At 36.9% G+C, this 22542-nt stretch overlaps 2 protein-coding genes across 2 annotated transcripts; one reads left to right on the top strand and one right to left on the bottom strand.

Moving 5' to 3' along the window:
• The first annotated feature begins 3444 nt into the window (after nucleotides 1–3444).
• Nucleotides 3445–9918, top strand: LOC114537512 (4-hydroxybutyrate coenzyme A transferase-like). Its single transcript, XM_028558552.1, has 8 exons — nucleotides 3445–3816; nucleotides 4434–4586; nucleotides 6331–6570; nucleotides 6969–7157; nucleotides 7305–7520; nucleotides 7603–7740; nucleotides 8157–8285; nucleotides 9082–9918. Exons 1-8 carry the CDS (start codon nucleotides 3648–3650, stop codon nucleotides 9264–9266), a joined length of 1419 nt encoding a protein of 472 aa, XP_028414353.1. The 5' UTR covers nucleotides 3445–3647; the 3' UTR covers nucleotides 9267–9918.
• A 1880-nt stretch (nucleotides 9919–11798) lies between these two features.
• On the bottom strand, nucleotides 11799–21366 carry LOC114537486. The gene is made up of 3 exons (XM_028558522.1): nucleotides 19177–21366; nucleotides 16171–16285; nucleotides 11799–14317 (listed from the first exon to the last, which is right to left on the bottom strand). The coding sequence occupies exons 1-3, from the start codon at nucleotides 21345–21347 to the stop codon at nucleotides 12428–12430; spliced, it is 4176 nt and encodes a 1391-aa protein (XP_028414323.1). The 5' UTR covers nucleotides 21348–21366; the 3' UTR covers nucleotides 11799–12427.
• Nucleotides 21367–22542: the final 1176 nt, after the last annotated feature.

Raw genomic sequence — 22542 nt, 5'->3', positions numbered from 1 at the left:
AAAATGCTTGTGTGTACGGCCGTCGAGGAAAACTGGACAATGAAGTGCGCAGTAGGGAACAGCGCAACAATCTTCGAGCCAATCGAGCAGGTTTTTGAAGTTTTATCACTTCTGTTTGTTTTGAGATTCGGTCGTATACTCATTTTATCATGGCTCATATTATCGTAAAATTATCACTTATTGGGCATAAATAAAGTTTGAACAAAATAGGTTAGAGGCCTAATATTGCCTGAACCAGTCTAGGACAGGCCTAGGTAATATGCGCCGTAATCACACTGTCTTTCTTGTTGATGATATCGATTATCGAAGCCAACATAATTGATATAATTAAATACTTGGACCAAAATTAAATCTAATACCCAATTGCAAAACACGCCGAAAAGTGGTAACATTAGTAGGGATCATATACTATTAGGTACGTTGAAAATTGGTCAGGACTTGGGTCAGGAGTGCGTAAACCCCGCGTTCAAATTACAAAAATCGTGCCCCAGGTCAGGTCGGTCCTGCATGGCTTGGTCCAGGACACCTTCTTCTGTTGGCCTGCATTTTAGTGACCTGACCAGCTCCGGTCCAGGTCAGATAAACAACGTTCACACCTACAATCATGAGCAAAATTATTTACGTATTTTAGACACCTTTCCTCACCTTGACAACTGTTTTGTCGCGTATTTCGATTCATTATTGACTATCAAAATAAAGTTAACAAAATATCCGTAAACGAATCAGTAAATATTCATGAAATAGAATTCTTTAAAATAGACAAAGATCATTTTTATTGCCGTATCTCTCTATAGAATTCAATAGGAGATTTATTGCATACATTTTTCAGTGAAGAATTTGCTCCAAGAACTAACGACAACGCATGGCACATGCTGACATGCGCACACAATTGACACGCCTTTTCATTTGCGACAGAAGTGCTTTTTTGGCAGAACTGAATTAAAAAATGTATCACAGGTGAACAGAACAGGTGTCCCAGCGGATAGTGCCACCCGCGGACACTAAGCAATCCGCGACGGCGATTTATGTCCTTCATCGCGAATAGTGTCAAGAAGTATACTATTTGCTAGAGTATCGTGTCCGGGGGAGGGCACTTCGGCAGCCGCGGGAGGACGCTATCCGCTGTAACACCAGCTAGCAGTGTGACCAGACGTAGTAATTTTAATTACTTTTGGTAATTTTTCGGATGATTGTAGTAATTGGAAATTTGTATTAATCAGGCTACAGTAATTTTTCTTAAAATTACAGTAAGGTTTAATGCTTTTTACAAGGTTGAAAAAATCCCTAGGTGGACAGGTCTATCCAGTTTTCGTACAAGTGGCCCCTATTTGTCTTGTGTCCCAGGTCATTTCCACAGCAAAACAATAATTTATACGATTCTGTTAGGGTAAAGTAGGGATATTTTTGAAAAAGATTTGGAATTACCAATGATAATGCGGGATAAATGTGTGCGTAGTAATTTCTGTCCCCTAATTTGGTAATTGCCTAATGCCACAGAATACCTAACAGAAGTGGAACTCTATATTATTTTTTCGTAAGTGTGATTCGTAATATTCGTCACTTAGCAAGTGCATTTTTTTGAGGTAGTCACCCCCCTGCTAATGTCTAAAATTAGCCCATTTTTAGTATTGGCAGGGGGGTGACTACCTAAAAAAAATGCACTTGCTAAGTGACGAATATTACGAATCACACTTACGAAAAAAGTACAGGAGTTCCACTTCTGTTAGGTATTCTGTGCTAATGCCTTCAGACACAGAGTACTACACAGAGGTGGAACTCGCGGCAAATCTTGTCCCCCTGTTTTTAATGCGCACGCGCTAGGCTCTGGCAAGTGTTTTTGCACTTTTTAATAAGGAAAATTCGATTTTTTAGCAGAAAAAATAAAATTTTAAAGCCAAGGTCTTTTGCTCTTCGTTTTTTTGACAAATTTTATTTATCCATCCGACATTGCTCCTTTTGGATTAAAAATGACTGCGATAATACGAATTAAAACGGAAAAAAACGGGAAATACAACTACGAGGAGTGCGATTTTCACACGAAGCTTGCCAGAACTGCCAGGTAAAAATTGAAGGTTTGGTATTTCATGTAATAAATGTAGGTCTATATGACTATATTTCGCCAACATACAGTCATATTTTTTTCTAGATGGCAAAACAATCTCTCAAAGTTAACTTTGAGCAGATGACATATCAAGACATTGAGTTCTACTGTTCAACAGTTCAAGATAGCAAGTTAGATGGCTATTAAAAAAATGCTTTACAACGTATACGCAGTTTACTGATATTTGTGAACCCTATATATGTTGTCTCCTATGCGTATTATTATTTCACTTTGGACTCTTCGGCCCTCTTTGGGCTGGCACCAATGGAAATTCTAGAACTGAATTATCTAGCAGCACCAGCAGCAGCAAGGTTAGACAATGGTTCTAGAATTATAGCTTGCATATCAGTATAAGAAATTTATGTTATTCATATATAGGTAAGCTTTTATATTACCCTTATGCATTAACTGCTCAAATTATTTAGGCTTGGTGTAAATTCATTCATGTAATTAATCTCAACAAAAAGCCTTGTTCTTGAATCTATCCATGCAAGGTTAATTCTGCAACATTAAAACTCCATGTAAAAGGGAAGGTTAGGACACATTCATCATATTATTATAGTTTCAGAGCACAAAATATTTATATTTTTCATTATATTCACATCCAAAAATTGTAAAATAGCTTTCAATCTTCTCATAGAAGCCACACAGAATTGCATAGATTAGATTGGAAATTGATTTGCATGTCCTTCATGAATATTACAATCATGTATGAACTGAAATTAATATCTGTTAGCATTTACCATTTTGTGTGTGAAGTTGGATTTATACTCATGTAAAAAGTATTGTATATAGGTAAAAGTTGCATTTGTTTATTGTAAATCCTTTGAATTCAAGTTCAAGATTCGAATAAAAAACATGTAGTTTTTGCTAGTTTTATGGCACAATAAATTATTTTCAATGATTTTTTTCGTGTGTTTGAATTGTAATATTAACACATCAATCATGCTTTTTTTAAGATCAGCTCAGATGTTTTCTGGATGAAAAAATAACTGCCTAATTTATAATCGACGACGATGTTGGCAATCAGCTTGATATTTATAAAGAAAATCATTCGCGCTTGTATTTCTTACCTCTTTAATCTAACGCATATATTTTTTACAAAAAAACAACCATTTACCGTTTGTTTTTAAAATTTAGGCACAAAAATGGAGATCGATAGAGCCAGCTTTAAAATATTAACATTTTTCGTCTTTCGAACACCTTTTTCCCTTACTTTAGAGTCAAAATACACTTGCCAGAGCAATTTGCGTGGCGCGTGGAATGGCGTAGGCAGGGGGACAGCAACATCAAAGGGTTCCGCCGCGAGTTCCATAACTGTATATCATTAAACTGTGCTTCAGAGTTCAGAAATTGAAAACCTGGTCACATCACACTACCAGCTAGACAATGTTTATTTAATAATGCAACATATTTCCGCCGTTCATGACTTATAGCATGTCCAGGAACACTTCAAAACAAAAAAACATGACAAAGGTCTTGTCTGCAATCGATTATAAACTCTGAAAACACTCGTTCGGCGAACAAAGTTGTCTTGAAAGTTGAAATGAGGTCTCTTTCTGGATTGTTTCGAAATGGCTTGTGGCGGCAGGGAAGGATGGCCTTTTCAACAACGAATATTTCTAGCTACTACAGCTATGAACCGGCATTTCCAATCGTTGGAAGGCACCCGAAAATTTCAAAAGCGCAAGAAGCTGTTTCTGCAATAAAATCAGGTAGCGAATTCATGTGTCAATTTTCAGGTTATTTGGAGTATATTAGGTAACACGTATCAATTAAGATTGTATAACTGTATTTAACTCGTTCCCTGTTGTAACTTATTAACTATATACATCTTACTTCATATTTGGATTACTTGGATGTGGATTCAAAATTTAATTAGCTAGCTAGTACATGACAGCCAGAGAAATATGTTAACAGAGTTTACCATTTTGGTCAATTTGAAAAATTACTGGTTATATAACTGGTTATATATTTTTTATGTATGAATTAAATTATAATACTATTTATCTCTAAATTTCACATTTCAACAGTCAACTTAGACATACAAATTGTACAAGTCACAATTAAATTGCTTGACTTAAAAACCTAATTATTTTTCTGCATTAACCTATATATGCTCAACATGCACCCATTACCTTTGCCTGTTGTATTCTTTTTACTACTAAGCTCGCTGGTTTGTTTATTTAAAGTAGAGGACCTATATATGTAAGGAGGGGCAAAAGATCTAAGAGGGGCAAGTTAAAGTAATGTAAAGTCATTGTATAGTCATAACCAGTATACAATGTGAATGTGTATTACAATACTAAATATATCATTTGTTTATTTTTAGATGACAGGGTGTTTATCCAAGGTGCAGCAGCCACTCCTCTGCCACTTATTAAAGCCATGTCAGAACATGGAAAGTCCACAGGGCTCAAAAATGTTGAAGTAATTCACATCCACACAGAAGGGCAAGCAGAATATGCTTCAAAGGAATATGAAGGTATGGGCAGGGACATATAGCGTGACTAGTTTTTCACTGGGGGGATACAACATCCCAAGTTTTACCGACGAGCATGTGGCACTTGAAGCACATTGAAGGAAATCATATATAGCCTTTTGGTTGTTTGGTGCAAGATTTAATAAAAATAATTTGTAAATTAAAATAAATTTAATAAGTGACTGGATTCGATCCCCAAACCAATTCAGCCTCATATTCAAATTGCCACAGCCCACTTAACGCTTTTGTGTATATGATTTTGATAGATTTGATTTCTTGTCAGAACACAATATCATATAGGGTCACAATTAATACAACAAGTTCTGACATCAATATTATTGCAAATTCATTGCCAAATAAACATCTCTTAACAGTATCAATAAAAAATTGTTTGTATCTCACTTGTTCTTGCCATCACCGTATAGGGTCAGTCATATGCAAATAATTAGTTTTGGAAATCCTTTGACAACCTAGGGCAAGCAATTATAAATACACCTATCAAATTTGACTCGAAGCAGTGTTCTTATTTTCTAATTTGATCTTTGAGAGCACATACTTCAGATACATTTCGCTCATTCCAAGATACTAAGATTCCGCTCATTTCAAAATAGATCCCGCTTATTTCAGGATATACGCGCACTCATTCCAAATTAGACTGGGCGCTCATTCCAAAATAAACTGCGCTCATTCCAAAATAGACTGGGCGCTCATTCCAAAATAGACCGCGTGCTCATTCCAAAATAAACTGTGTGCTCATTCCAAAATAGACTGTGCGCTCATTTCAAAATAGACTGGGCGCTCATTTCAAAATAGACTGGGCGCTCATTCCAAAATAAACTGTGCGCTTATTCCAAAATAGACTGTGCGCTCATTTCAAAATAGACTGGGCGCTCATTCCAAAATAGACTGGGCGCTCATTCCTCTCGTTCCGTGATAGATTTCGCTCATTCTGAGATAGGTTCCGCTTATTTCAAGATAGTTTCCGCTAATTACAAGATATTTAACGCTCATTCCAAAATAGATTCGACCCATTTCGATATAGCTAGATCCCCCTTATTAGGGAGCGCAGTAATTGGTTTAAGCTGTTGCGTTTTCCTGCCATTTGTTTTTGTTTTTTTCATTATTATTATTTTATTATTATGTAATTAAACTTATTTAGCCCTTCATTAAAAATGATTTTCAAGGGGCCGTTTGCATGCAAAGTATAAAAATAATTAACGTACATGACGTACTTAACGTACATAAAGTACATAACGTATACATCATATTTACATTAATTTAAGTTAGGAAAAAAAGACAATCACACATCATAAATAAAAATGCTGATGAATAATCAATACATTTTAATATTGTTTGTACCTGGCAAAGTTAATAAATTAAATTCCGAGATAGATTGTTCTCATTGCGAGATAAAATGTGCTCATTCCGAGAAAGATTCCCGCTCATTCCGAGATAGATTCCGCTCAACCTATATATTTAATTTATTTGTCATGTTTTTAAAAATCTCTGGTTACAGATAGTTTTTGAATGTTCTCTAAATAGCTATGTTACAGCCTCTGATTCATTGGGCCAATCAAAGAATGCTTATTTTCGGAGTTTTATATATGCCATGTGATAATTTGACTTTTTTTGCTCTCAATGCAGCTCGAAATCTTTTAATGATATTAAGGTACCACAAGGGTAAAAAGGAGGAGCTGGTTAAAAAACCAAGAACAGTTTATTTATTCTGGTTTATTCTTTTTTAAAGGTATTTTCCGAGATAACTGCCTTTTCATCGGTGGAAATTTGAGAAAAGCGGTGAATGAAGGTCGTGCTGATTTTATGCCAGTGTTTCTTAGTGAAATACCTCTTTTGTTTCGAAGAAATATCTTGAATATTGATGTTGCTCTCGTGCAAGTCTCGCAGCCGGATGAACACGGCTTTTGTAGCCTCGGACCAAGTGTTGATATTACAAGAGCTGCAATCCAAAATGCAAAGTTTATTGTTGGTAAGCATGTCTATGTTAAACGTATAGTTATTTGAGTGAAACGTCTGAATTCCACGATGTATAATATTTTTATAATTTCATTATTCGTATTAAGATTTGAAAAAAAAACTCATGGTCTAATGGCTACCTAAGATACACAAGAACCTTAATTACCTAATATATATGTGCATAATTAATATGTTTTACGCATACGCGATAACTAATCTCCGCTGATCATTACATACGAGTTTAATAAATAAATCTAGATAATAATGCCAACAGCGGCGACAATGACAACTGCAAAAAAAACATTTCTCGACGTTTCGAGAGAGTTGACAGTAGCTACTAGTGTTTTTGTCTATTTTAGGCAGTTGTCGTATCACATTTAGCTATATAACAGCCATGCCTTACCTTCACAGCTTTGAGCAACCCGTCAATGCCCAGAACATTTGGTGACAGCTTGATTCACAAATCTCATGTGGACGTTATGGTTGAAGTTAACAACCCTTTGCCTGAAATGAAATCAGAAGAACCAAATGATGTGGAAAAAGCCATTGGAAAACTAGTGGCTGAGAATTTGGTGGACGATGGAGCCACATTACAAATGGGTAGGTATCGCTGTAACTTTCCTTTCAGTTACTGTTTTATGGAGTCTCTGCAGTTGTAAGTTGTCGGCACGCATGCTCAGACCATATTACTTTCACAGATCAGTTGAGCTTGTTTCATCCGATAAACTATCTTCTTCCGCGGTATAGGTATTGGAAGCATCCCAAACTCAGTTCTGTCATGTTTACATGAACACAAAGATCTTGGTGTTCACACAGAGATGTTCAGCGATGGAGTTGTTGAACTGGTCGAACAAGGATGCATAACAAACGCAAAAAAGGTTATTCGACCTGGGAAGATAGTTTCTTCCTTCGCAATGGGATCTCGGAGCCTCTTTAAGTTCATAGATAACAATCCGTCAGTAGGTGAGAGTCGTATTACTGAATGTATCGCAAATATCAAGTTCTTAGAAATGTCGATAATCCGATTCAATCCATTTTTCTGTAGACATGATGGACATATCTTTTGTGAACAAGGTCGAAAATATTTCCAGAAATCCTAAAGTAACTGCCATTAATTCATGTATTGAAGTTGATTTAACTGGCCAGGTTGTTTCTGACTCTATAGGAACAAGGATGTATTCCGGTATGTATCCAATAAATGACAAACCAGGCGAAATTTCGTGACGTCACTGAACTCACAGCCGCAACTGGACTAACTTTCATTATTTCAAATAGTATTTATTGGGATTCCTATGATTTTACATGAAATATTGAACCTTCAAGGCATTCCGATTGGCCAAGCTTCATTTATTGGTACCCAGTCAATATTAGGAAGCTAGCTAAAATCATATAGAAATGAGAAGAATTAGTATTTCTGCCGAGCCTGCTCTCACGAACGAATATAAAAGAAAACCAACAATTTTTCAGAATATTACCGGTAGAGAAAATAATTCCTACTTGTGGATACGAGACCTTTCCAAGTATCGCGTGGCGTGATCTTTTAATGCAACTAAATATATACGTGTTAGATTTTGTTGAAATGCATGTTTCTTTATATAGGGGTTGGGGGACAGATAGATTTTATTCGTGGGGCAGCATTGGGTTATGATGGTTTGGGAAAACCAATTTTAGCTTTTCCTTCCACGACAAGTAAAGGCGAGACGAGGGTGGTGCCTTACATCAAACAAGGTAAGTTATGTTTTATATCATTGGTTATGACCTACTCTGCAATCTGACCTTTTCTATACAATAATGCCAGTTGTTCGAAAGGAGTTTAGCTTAAACGGTGGATAAGTTCAAAATGGAAAACAAAATTATCTATTTATTGAACAACCGAACTGAAATACTTCAATGTAAATAGTTTAATCAGTTTTCAATGGAAGTACATATTGAATGCAAAAGATTCAGGCTCAGTCATTGGAGAGATGTCAAAGAGTATTTTTAAACTTCGGCTTATCCAACGTTTAAGCTAAACGTCTTTCGAACAACCGGCCCCTGGTATACATTTGCAAAGCCGAAGCGAAAAATCCTGCTTCACGAAGAAGCCACAGCGAAGAAGCACCTATACATCACAATTACCTCTTGAGTTTTCAAAAGCCATATACTATGGAAATATGGTTGACCCATACTGTTTCCACACTATAGTCATAGTACAGCATAACGGTGGTGTTGTATACCATATTCTAACCCAACTGCAAGACCGGTGTCAATGGTCGTTTTGTATGGATATATGGCAATTAACATGGGCACGATCGATACCAACCGATTTATGGAATTCACTATCCATATAGCCATGCATACTGTATGGCCATTTGTTCACACATTAAGCCCGTTTTCCCTTCAACCGTATCGTAGCGAAACGTAGCGTGTCTCATTGTTTTATATCATTAGTTCTGATCGAATACTGATCTGAAAGAAATACGCTACGTTATGTTACGTTACGAAGTGGAAAACGGCCTTCATACGCATGTGATCTTATTTTTAGGTGCTGGTGTTGTGACAACCCGAGCACATGTTCATTACATCGTCACAGAGTATGGCATAGCATATCTATTTGGAAAGAATTTAAGACAACGGGCACATGCACTCATTCAAATAGCACACCCAGCACATCGAGAAAACTTAGAGAAAGAAGCTTTTAATAGACTGAAGTGTATGCCGTCGCCATAGGTCGGAATTAGTGGTTAAAATAACTAATAATTTTGGCCTGAAATAATTTAATAAGGGGTAAGAGATAGGGTATGTATGGTGGTCTTCTTGAACAAAATGAGATTGTCTAAAAACTGAACAATAATCTAGACTCGCCAAAACACTTGCAGTGAATTTATTCAACCAAAGTCAAGATGTACAGAGTGTTTAAAAAACTGTAAACTCTTTTAAAATCAGATATTTTTGAAATTTTAGCACTGACACTGTGTCAGGGGATAAGGAACGAAAAAACAAGCAAAGCTAGTACGAAATTTTGTTGTTCGTGTGTTAAAAGCTACGGTGCATGCGATGATATAAGCTTACCTAGGGTTTTATGCTTACATTATTTTGTTATATATATTTATACAACTCGTAATATTTAACTTTTTTGCCCATACGTTCTCAGAAACATCTTTCTTTTAACTAATTGCTCGAGTGAGTCGAGTCCATAAATGAAATGTTTTACTGCATGAATGAAATTATCATTTCATTTAAAATTTCCCGAGTAAGTATTAAAAAAGTGTGTGGTTTACCATGCACAAGTTTGAAGGCGGCTACCCGAGTAATGAAAGGAATTTTTTCCTCGAAATCGTTATTTCAATTTTAATATTACTAATGTAATTAAAAATAAAAAAATGTGTAGTGATCAAGGCAATGCTTGCCCAGGTTTTAATACCTTCGCTCGAGTCCCTGAAAGGAATGATTTCCTCATTAAAAAATGTAGCCTTTCACCGCATGTCCTTGTGGCCTAGTGGTGAAGGCATTCAGGCAACGCTCTCCCGAGTTCCACGCGGATGTTCGAGTCCCTGAAAGGAATGTTTTTGTAATTGAAATTATTAAATATGGTGAAGGCGATACTCTTCCGAGCCTTAAAGCCGCGCCGGGTTCGCGTCCCTAAAGGAATGTTTCCTCATTGAGATTATTACTTCATTTCACTTCGTCCAAAAAAAGGGTTAAGTAAAATAAAAAAAACACTAGCCTCTCACCACAAGAACTAGTGGTCCAATGGTGAAGACGTTGATCTGCCAAGTCGACATCTGATAGCTCAAGTCCTGGCTGAACTGAAAAAAATGGTAAAGTGAGAATTTGTGAGTGTAAGAGCAAGAGGGCGAATATGCGCTCGCCTCGGGCGAGGAGTAGACTGAAGGGGTTTGTTGTTAGATCAGTGGAAGGAAACTGTCTAGAAGTTGTTGTAAAAGTAAGCTTTCTGAAAAAAATTAGAAGTGTTAGGGGATAGTAAGCCGTGTCTGAGGATAGGAAAAGGTAGGGGTATTAAGGGATAAATAGGAGTATGTTTTATACTCATATACCCCTAAGCATTTATTTAAAGTCATGTGACTACGAATGAACCAATCACATTTAAAATACACAGCACCTATATAACAATAGTGATTGTTGAAAGCCTGCAGCTATTTAGTCAACCTTATCTTATCAGGTCATTGCACTGATGAAGGCCAGGGTAACGGACCGAAAACCTACGTGGTGTACCTACAAGCTAATTTCCTTATGCTTATTTGGTTGCTTTAATAACCTTTTCTCGAGTGTCATAATGAAAAATATTTATACTCTGTTTCGAACCATCGCTTGCCACTTTCGTAATTATTGTCTTCACCACTAGATCACGATATCTTGTGCTGAACGAGGATTTACTTTATTCATGAAAATATTTTTGCCTGGATTCGAACCATCTTTGGCACAATTGTTTCTGTGGGCCCCATTTTAACTTTTACTATTAAAGATCAGGATGAAAATATTTTTGCTTGGATTCGAACCATCCACATGCCACCTGGGAGACCGTGGTCTTCCCGAATAACGGTAATTTATTTTATCTAATCATTTTCTGTAAGGTTGTGGTGAAAATGCGTCTTTACGGTATTTGAGCCATCGACTGACAACTTGCAAAACCATAATTTGTCGTAACCAATACACCACAAGAACTTTTGCTGCGCAAGAAAGATTATTTATTTTACCACCTGTGATTGGCGACCATCATTATTTTTTTATCTATAATCCTATTCCAAATTAAGGTCATAGTGAACAAACAATATTGGAGGGATTCGAGCCATCCAGATCAAGTTATACATTTTGAGAACCATCGTCTGCACCAATGCATCACAAGAGCGTGTGACGTTAGGTACTCATTTTATATCTAACCCTATTCTCAAAGTGCATAGTGAAATTTTTTACGGGATTCTAACCATCAACTTACCATTAATTAGCGACCTTTGGTATACGTGTTGTTTTCATCACAAGGCCTCACGAGGAAAAACTTTCTCACGGGATTCCACTTACCACACTTACACGTACTTCTATAGCTGTGTACAGGGTGTCCCAAAAAAAACAAAAACTATTGAAATCACCCTTAAATCCCCACGGGCTGAAATTCGTGAACACGGCATTCAAATTTTAACAATGAGTGATTTCAATAGTTTTCGTTTTTTTTGGGACACCCTGTACAGTATACCTATCACCGGGTAATTAATACAAATAAGTGCATAACTCGTCAGACAGGTTGTGAAAATTGTAATTAATATTCGGTTTCTATACCTTTCGAATAAATTAGAAATCTCGCGTGCAGACTATCTACAATCTTTGCTAGAAAACTGTATTGAAAGTATGTATTTACATCAATAAATTCAGCCTACATGCGTGACACGAACACATCAATTTACAAAAATTCCAAAACGATTACATACAAATTTCAAGTATACAATGCGATAGTTATTTGGTAGGTATAAAACGCTTTCACATGGCCTCATAGGCAAGCCAGTGCAATTTTCCACTGATAGACTTCCTTTGAAATTAGCGACACTATCTTGCCACAGGAAATTGGACGTATTGAAAAAACAATGCATGGTCAGTTTTATACTATGTATACGTCTTCGAAAAACGTTTAGACAATGGTGTTACCACGGAAAAGTGTTCATTAGTGAAATAGTTTATTCTTTCCCCATGGAAGAGTTATCCCGTTTACCAAAGAATTCCATTTCGGCGTAATACACCATGATCACACAATCAGACAATCCTGCTAAGCCGGAATAGCTGTTCAGATGTGGAAACGTATTAGCCCTCACAAGTAAAAGCGTTGTAAACCTAGAATATCTATCAGCCAAATATAAACATTATACCCCCCTTATTATTTATTAACTCTCGTATAAAATCGTATTATTACACAGTCTTGAAATCTCTTCAATGTATCGTTGCGCTTGTCGTCTTTCTTCCTCGAGTTGAGCTTCTAATTTTCTAAGATATCGGTCAACTGCCGCCGTTGCCGAGTATGTTGTAGACGATGCGTTAGTGTGTTCGACAGGACTTGCGGGAATTGCGTCGGGAATTGCGTGTGGTATGGTTCCCAGTTGGAAACTGTCTGATGCATTGGAATAGTTTGTGATATCTGTATCAACTTCATTTGTTGTAAAATGTTGGGTATTATTCGTTACTTTGCTGTTCACAGCAGTAAGTTCTCTTGCTCCATTATTTAAATCTTCAACCTTAGCCAGTTCTATGTCGTGAGATTCATGACTTAATTTCCTGTTGCTTAATGAATTGTTTTCATTCGTATGAATTTCAGTTAGTCTCGACTGCGTCGAATCGCACGAATCTCCACTTATATCTCGTACTGAGCTCTCTGCACCAACAACCTGCTCACTTGAATTAAATTCACCGCAGGTTATTGTCTTCTCTGACGTAACATCGATTCTATCCTTAATGTCATCGTGGTGAATGCATTCGCTTGACGTACGCTCAGCCATAGTGACAACTTGTGAGTTGTCCATAGTACCAGTGCCGTTGTGCTCCGTTTTTGCATATCCAAACGCAGCATTGTGAATGTTCGTTGTAAAACTGTCCTTGTCAGTTGAGGAATCGTGCTCATTGCTGCCTGCCTCGGAGATATTTCTCGTGGTATTGTTTACCTCGCTACAAGTGATCTCGCAACTGTCCATAGACGACGCAACATTTAACCCACCGTCCCCTAAATTGTTTATGGAACTTGTGTCGCTTCCTATGCACTCAGTGATTGAACTCGAAAAATGAGCTTGGTTAGAAATATTCTTAGGTTTCATACTGGTATCGTGTTGTGATTGAATATCTTCTATACTATCTTGTTTGTTGGCTGCCTCATGGTCATTAATGATATCAACTGGTGCACTTTCGGTCAGATCAGATGCATCCGTAGTTTTGGTGCTTTCTGCAATACCTTTGTCTAAAGTTGTAATATCCAAAATTTTATGGACTTCATGTTCTATTTCACCCTCGCTAGGAGCAGCCTGATCTCTGACGGTTCCTGTAGTATTGTTCAATGTACTGTTATCAATATTAGTGTTGTTATCTTCACTCTGGCCAACAGTAACTGGAACATAGTCACTTCTAGAGTCTTCATTTGCATTCGTAAAAATATTTCTCTGCATGTGTTTCGTAGTTTGATCAGCATCGGCCTGCACACGTTGGTCGCTATCGTTGTTTTCATTACAATTAGCGTTCGTTGAGATTTCAGGGTCTGGCGGCCCTCGGTCCACCTCATCCAGGTTGGTGCCTGGGTGAGAATTGACAGTGACAGGATTTGGGTCACTTATATTCAGGTCAGCATTGACGTCAATAGTATTATTGGATAAGCTATCATCACGAACAGCTACAGAGGACCCATCCTCGGTGTTACCTAAGCAACTGTCACCCGCGGGTACAGAGGAATTCTCACGATTCATGTTTGCAAACAAAGCGAAATCCGATTTGATAGTTGGAAACGCTTCGTTGACTTGGAGAAACGATGTTTGCTTTCCGAAACGACGCAAAGTTGCTTCGATTTCCATTACTGTACTCGTCACAGTAAGACTTGGTTCAAGAGAAGAATTTGCTAGGATGGGTTCGAGAGACGATTTTGATTCACCGGGCTCAGAGACAACAACATTCCTACCCATGAGTATTTCTTCACTCGGTAACGAATGACCTGCAAGTCTTGGTAGTGTATAAACATTATTCTCCCCTTTAGTGCTGTTTTCACAGGGATCTAGGATCTGCTTTTGGTCCCAGGTTTCCTAAAAAAACAAATTGTTTAGCTTGTGAGAGATCAACACTACCTAACACAAACTCCAGGCGGGACAGCTGCATAAAATTTTGAGTACATAAACAGCAGTTAACTTCAAAAAACACTATGCTGAGTGGCTATATCTGCGATTATAGTGCTGCGACCTAAACTACAGTATACTTGTGATTATACCTTATAGTTTTTATACCTAAATTGGTTTCCAAGTGTATTAGTTTTTTGTGGGTAGCCGCTTCGCGTACGTAGCTAACCATACTGGCTCGCGCGTTCCTCGCAATTTTCGGAAAATGCCGTGAGTTGTTTATTGAAAAGAAAATTTCTTTATCGTTCGAAGGTATTTGCCATTTTTATTTCGCTCGAGGGTTTTGGCAAATTTTTAGGCCAAAGTAAGATATTTTGCGATGTTTGTTTATTTCAATCGCTCAATTGTCCATTGTGGTCGAACGAACGGATTTGCACGAGCGAATTTTCACGCGAGTTTTAGACTACAAATATGGGCGTTACTAGCTCACACCACAACTTTACTGACTGCCGCAACAAGCTGTGCTTAATGGCGTTGGAATCAAATACTATTGTTCTACTATTGTTGTATTCTATTTGCCTTCCATTAATAAACCGTGAATTGTACTTGTGGTATGACTATGTTCAAATACTATCATAATGTGTACATGCGATTGTGACTAACTTGCTAAGACTGTCAAATGACGTGGAGGAAAATCCAGGCCCTAGGACTGGATTATAAATGATAATATGATATACTTGATGCTGCCTGTACAGTAAATGTTGATTTTAATGAGGGTGATTATTTAATCTTTGGTACGAGTAAACAGGATGTAACTATGTCATTTTATGCAATTATTTACAAAAAAATTAAATCAATGAATATTTGAGGTCAGTCAATTCTAAACAGTGAAATCAATACTAGTGCAAGGAGTTTGTATGGTATTATCACCGAGTAAACAAAAGTTTTTTATTGTTAACTGATGTATACCTGAGTTTGAAAGGATAAATAATCACACTTTTACAATACATTTGCCTACAATAAACCTTATACATAATGACGCAACAAGCCGTTTGAAGTTTGAATACAGCGATTCACAAGCCGTTTGAATTTTGAATTTTTACCTTGATTACTAAAACCAGAATTCCCTGCAGGCGTCACGGCTTGATACGTCATTATGCGTAAGGTCTACTGGTATGAAAACTGTTGCAATTATGATGCCCTTTAATTCCTAATGTATTTGCAGTGTTTGATTCGCATTCACTAAAATTTATGTGGAGGACCATCAGCATCGGATTACTTTGTTTTAATATCAGTGGAAGGACTAGAGAAACTTGGACAGTATTTTCAATTAACTTCAAGGTCAAGTGAAGTTGTATTGCCAAGAGGTGTAAAATGCATTAATTGTAATAGCATGATACAGTTGTATGACAGTGAACACAACTTGCACAACTTGCACAATTTTTGCCAAGGCTTAGCTTTATTGCAGCCAGTTCTTTAGAGGCTACCCACATGTACGCGTACCTATTTTTAATATTGCGATGGTGCTACTCTGAGTTACAAATAGCTAGGTCGACACGGTTCAAATTATTGGCACGGCAGGACTAAAATGCCAAATGGATACCCGTGCACAGCCTTTGTTTTGGTAGCCTGGGCACTAATAAAACTCGGCACAAGTGCCCATTTTAGCCGTGCCGTGCCAGTAAATTGAGTGTAGTGGGGCTTAATTGTCAAGTTTCAACGAACCTTTGGTCCCGATTAAAATTGCATGTATGCAATATTCTGCAATATACACTTAACCTTCCCCTTTTAATATAAATCGAAAGATGCAGAAAAAACCTCACCTCATCACAGATCATATCGAATAATGAGAGAATCACGGCACCAATACCTTCAGCTGATTTTGAGATCAGCGCCACGAGAAGCTTTGGGTAATTCGTTAATGTTTGCACAAAATACCTAAAAAGATATGAAAAAGTTACTTCTAGAGGTAATAGCATAAACTGTACGTTAGGACGTAAGTTCTAATACCAAGGAACAAACATTTTCTTTAAACATTTTCTTTAAACATTTTCTTATCAGGCACACTGTCAGTATCTTACCCATATTTTGTTTAATTCTGTTATTTTTATAAACTTTAAGAACTTTTCAACGAATCCTATAGTATAGTGTAACAGGAGCGATAACCAACACTATTAGTGGCACGTTATGTGATGTTTATGTATATGCGTGTCTATACCATCAGGTACGTCGGAGTAATTATCGTATACGACTAATCGCGCAATATGTGATACGTTTGCACCGATAAAAACACTACATGAAATTATGAATAATTGTGACCAACCGGGCAAGTTAAAAATATTGGTGACCGCGGTAGTCCAGTGCTCTTTCAACTTAGCTACTAGCAACCTCGTACCCAGGGCCTTCTCCTCCCCCTTACGAAAACTCCTAATACAGTTACCCAAATTTTATAAATTTAGAATTATTCACTATTTAACAATTAGACAACGAGTCCGAGTTGTCTATGAGCGAATAGTCAACGAGGCGAAGCCGAGTTGACTATTTGCTCATAGACAACGAGGCCGAGTTGTCTAATTGTTTTAGTATAAACTATAACATTAATTTACAACTAGGAAACACAATATAAAATTCTTGTTGGCTTGCAAACCATTCTGAAATTTATTTCGTATATTAAAGGAAGAAAATATTTTAATTGTTGTTCGCGTAAAATGTTTTAAAATTCAGTTTAAATATAAAAATTCAATTGAGTATACGTTATTTTTATGTATTTTCTTACCCTTAAAAATTGCAATTCCGTATTTTGTTGCTTTTTTTGTTTTTTCTGGTACGGAATTGTCCAACAAGTCGTCCAAAAAATCTTCAGATACTTCGGCGAAACGCGAATTTTCCGCCATTGTTTTGAATTTTGCTACTAGTAGGCTATCACTAATAGCCTACCAGTAGCGTAGCCAATCAGAACGCAGGAAAAGTGATAGCCTATTAGTCAGTTTATACTAAAACTTAATATAACAAAATAGCATAGGTAAGGTATGTGGAATCATATGAATGAGCTCTTAACATTTTCATAATGCAAATTACTAGTGTGGTTTTATATACTGGATGCAGGTATACATTCAATATACAAATGAAATTTAAATTTAGCATGGCAAGACAAAAATTGGTATCCATACCATATTCAATTGTGTTTAGGGGCCGGTTGTTCAAAAGCCGGTTAACTCAAATTTCATATCAATTTTTTTAATTCCTTGTTAATGAAGTTGAACATGTTTTTTCATAAATATATTTGTTGATCAATAGTAGTCTTATTTTGTAAAGTCTTGAAACAAACAGCGGTGCAGAACCATATAAACCAAAACAGTGGAGTAAGATTTAACCCAGGGTTAGCGCTAACCCAGCTTTGAACAACCGGCCCCAGGCAGCCAATACAAATGCTGAACATGAAAGCAGCACAAGTATGTACCTTTTTATCAGTGCCATGCCCATAAACAGAGTGTACTGTACTATAAATGAAGCTCATCGCAATACAAGTGACTGCTATTAGTTGTCTTTGTTTCTGATTTAGTAGTCTAAATGGAGGTTGCATGTTTCCACAAAAGAATGGAAACTATTCCCAGGAGAAAGAGAGATTATTTCTTTACATAACATAACATAACGTAAATTTCACATTTCCTAGCAAGCCACAAAAAGATATACTGTTCGGCTTTTTTATATAAACCAATATATAATAAATAAACTTCACTTCTTATAAGAGACTCAAAACAAATGAAACACTTATGTACATACATAAAAACAATAGTAGACCTTTGAAATATATAACACAGTGATTTTTAAAGGCTGCAAGATATGCAGAAATGCATCATTGTACATTTTGTACACATTGTAGCTGTACATGTTCTGTGATCAGTGAAAGAAATTTCCTTTTTTCCAATGGGGTTTTTGATCAGTTTGCAAAAATGATATTTTCGCAGTTAGAAATATTGTATTTTCATATTATCCTAATGTATGTAATTGAATAAATACCTATGGCAATACTAGATTTCAAAGTCAGTTTGTTTACTGATAAAAATTTGGCATTAACACTTAAAAATTATTGGCCATCCTATAGATAATTGTTTATTATCTGTAGGCTCCTACCCAATCAGAATTGAGATACAACCAAACTTGTATAATAATTGTTTTTAACTATCAGTGGCTGGTTGTGCAAAAAGCTGGATAGTGAAGTTGCAGCATTTTTGGGACAGTTAAAAAAAACACTATCTTTTGGATAGAGCTATCTGGTCTTTGTACAAAACGTATCTCAATACCGGTATAATAAAGTATAAAAATATTTTTAAAAGTTTTACAATTTTGGACATATGGTTTTGCATGACAAAACAACCTGTGAAATGACATTCAAATACTGGTGCAGATATATAATATACTGGAAAATTGTAAGGTCTAGATTTTTTTGTGATTTTGAGTGCAATATTTAATGCAAAGGATTCTTAAAACTTTAAGACATAACACCTGCAAAAATGGAATGCAGGTGACTCACAAAATATTACAGTCAACTTATTAGATTCACTTATTAGACATACAAAATATTAGACTGACTTTTCTGTCTAAAATAGGATGTTTACCCTTTTTTGCAAAATGTTCAGAGCAATTTGGTAGCAAAGTAACAGGGGACTATGGCATTAGAGACTCAGATGTGACTTAATTCCCACTCAGATATATATTTGCAAGACCCCACTGAAAAACACTATAGGTGATGTGGGTATCCTGGTTAAATATAATAATAATAATATAGTGTTATATAACACACAAACAATATTGAATCAATATAATACCTGGTTTTGGCCAGTACTACATTGTCTTTCTCTACTCCTGTCTTGGACATATCATCAAGTTTCATTCCACATAACACACCACTTCCCAAACCTCGCATAACTACCACATCACACTGGCTTGTTGCCACATCTTCCAAAGCCGTGATTAGATCCGACATTATCTTTAGACAAGTACCTTTACGCTTGCATGTTTCTCGATTGAGTGTAATATAACAAAAGCTTTCCTCATATTTAACAGATACATCATGTTTTTGCTTTGTTGGTCCAACCTGCGACTTACGAACAGTATTTACATCAGTTTCACTACAGAGCATCTTCCGGAGAGCCTTCTGTGAACTGAATGCAAACGTACATTCCTTCAAGCTCAGGCTATCACAACAATATGCTTGAAATGGTACCCGATTGACCACAGAGACATCTTGCTCACATTCAACAAGATACTCACGCAAATAATAATTATGTTTATCCATTACAACGTCATCTGATGATACCCAACAACTCGTTCCATTCTGCCACTGAACAAGGAACTCGTAAATACCATTAGGACTTCGACGCATACCCAAAACTCTATCAAGATCCTCTGAAGATTTTGATGCTTCTGAATCCTTTACCTTGGTCAGCTTACCCATCTTCTTGTTCATTTTGTTAGTCTGATTTTCCTCGACCTCAACATCCACCTTAGCACAAGAAGTTTTCTTTACTTTGCATATAGCCCCATTTCTTCTATTTCTTTTTAAAACATCGTTCTTGACAGTTTTCTCGTTTCTTCGAAGCTTCAGTTTCTTAGCTAGAGCCTTTCTCATTTTTAAATCTTTCAAACACTGTGATCCATCAGCTTTGGCAGAGTCTGGGTCTTTTAGCATGTCCTTTAAGATAAATGTTTTGTCCAGCTTCGCACAAGGTTTTACAATACGTTTTCTCTTCGATGATTTACTTCCAATATCACCAGCTACTTTGCCACTAAGTTCAAATTCCTTACTTTCTGTACCACTTTGAGTATTTTCAGCCGAAATATTTACGGATGGTGAATTTAAAGTGCATTCTTTACAATATCTACAGTTTTGTCTTTCGATAAATGATCCCGCATTGCCGTTGTGAAATGTACACGACATTTGACAGTCGTTTGAAATTTGTTTTGGGCTGACGACTGTCTGTCTCATTGACGAAACACAATTCGAAGTTTCGTGCAAATAATTACCTTTAAATGATGTATTTACAAGTGTCGTGGAACGATTTAAATGTGTATGTTCGTTAATTTCTGGTGTAGATTCCTCTTCTGGCTTTATTAGCGATTCGAAGCGTCGCCTGCCATTGTTCTTGCCCGAAATATCAACGCAACAACCATTGCTTGTGAAAGAATGCTCTGCTGTCTGTTTAGACTGTCTGGAGCAAAAGTTATCTACCAATGTGGGTTCTCCGTTTACAGCATCGGGCTTAGAAGCCTTTTCACACATTACTTCACTACCTTGCGAAGTAATTTGGTCCAACGAGTCCTTGTCTGGGGTTTCATCGGCGACATGTGAAATGTTATCGTTCGAAATTGGAGAAGTGTCTTCAAAAACATCGGGGTATTCGACATTTGCAAGACATTCTTGCTCCCCGAAATTATTTGTAATCCTGTCGACCTGAAATTCTACAACAGGAAGCAGCATAGCAGCCCCATGTTCTTTAAAACCATTTACATGCAATTTACTATTACTGCTTGGCAGCTTTCTTCTCCGTCGGCTTCGTTTAACTTTCAATCTATTCTGGCTATCTTTTACAGACCTTACACTTCCGTCGCCACTATCCGAATCTGTGTCGAGATATCGCGAAGGAATTCGTGAAATTCTCCCCGTATAAGTATATCGAGGTTTTTTTGCTTGTCGAAAACCATTACACGAGTAAGAATTATGTTTCTCAAGGCTTTCATTGTCGATGTTATGCCTCAGCGGCCATTGCGAAGGGCTGCTGTTGACATTGCTACTTTGCTTTGCTTCGAGGGCTTCGCCTTCGTTGTAACTTGAACCATTATCGAATTCACTACCACCATCATCATTACCATTGCAAGAAACATTTCCTTCAGTCAAATCCATAACATTGCTTACAAGGGAATCATTTTCTATCGCCTTACTACGAGAACGAACAGATTTTGAAGTTTGCAAATATGTGGACAATAGCTGAGTTTTCATTCAGTAAGCGCGTGCGCCATTATTTAAATTCCAAGCATGTGCTTTAAAGGGCATACCGCTGACCTCCTGGTAATTTCTGAATTCTTGACGCTGGAGTGCTTATCCCTTGGTTTTAAACTATTTTTCGTTGTGTTTGTTTAACGTTTTCAATATATTAGCGATTATTAGGTTATAATCGACTCCTTTAATTACATTTTTTTCTAATTGGCACCGTTAAGACAGCGAATGAACCCTTTTGGTCCAGGCTGAAGCCGAAGGTGTAATTAAAACAAATTACCCTGGAGTACATAATCTTTTTGCCATTGTTCCACTGACACGGGATTTATTGTGTAACAAGTAACAATTAACCACAGGTGATAAGAATTGTCGGGCCTTGATTTGACTTTTTATCAGACCGTCAGCGATTTTTAAAAATATGATCTATGTAGGCCACGAATAAAGCAAAAATTGTCACTTTTTTCCAATAGAAAGCTTCTGCGCAGCAGAGAAACTTGTGACTTGTCTTTATATAGCGGCGCAGATATATAAGTCAATAAGACTATCAAAGGCCGTTTTCCAATCTAGAGGCTCAAATTTCAATAATTTGTCTCGCTCGAGCGGCTTAACTTCATTTTCAGAAATTTACGATGGTTTATGTTCTTATCACTTATCAGTTATCAGGCCTTAGACTAAGCCGGCTTAGATCGTCTTAGCCTATTCGCATACATGCAATACTCACAATAAACAATGCCATACTTGCTAAAATACTAAATTCGGTTTTCAAAAAATTATTTGAAGGATTTAAAGTATTGTCTGGCGTGCAGATACCGACGTACGAAACGCGTTATTGGGGAATTTTCGTTCAACGTTTTTTTGTTTCATATTCTCCTTCTTATGTTTAAAAATTAAATATTGGTTGTGCCTCGCAGGGGCGGGTCCTACCGGGTCGAAAGTGGTTCAATCCACAGTCACTGGCTGGAGTTTTAAAAAAGTCCAGACCATTTTTTCTTTATTGCCCGGCTTTGGCCGTTTCACGTATAAAACTCATCAAGTAATGAGACAGATGTAAATCGGAGTCACCTAAGTCTCATGCACTATTACTATCACTTTAAGATGTAAATCCGCTGAAAGACGTGCTTCTTGTCCGACCTTTCCGGTGATGTAAACGGATAAATTGGTACGAGTGAAATTTGGCTTACTGATCTGGCAGAAGTTT

This window comes from Dendronephthya gigantea, unplaced genomic scaffold (genome assembly GCF_004324835.1).
Source record: "Dendronephthya gigantea isolate DGI-Jeju-01 unplaced genomic scaffold, DenGig_1.0 000158F, whole genome shotgun sequence".
Lineage (NCBI taxonomy): Eukaryota > Metazoa > Cnidaria > Anthozoa > Malacalcyonacea > Nephtheidae > Dendronephthya > Dendronephthya gigantea.
Note: the sequence above shows the minus strand (reverse complement) of the source record. Positions and strands in the feature narration are given on the sequence as shown.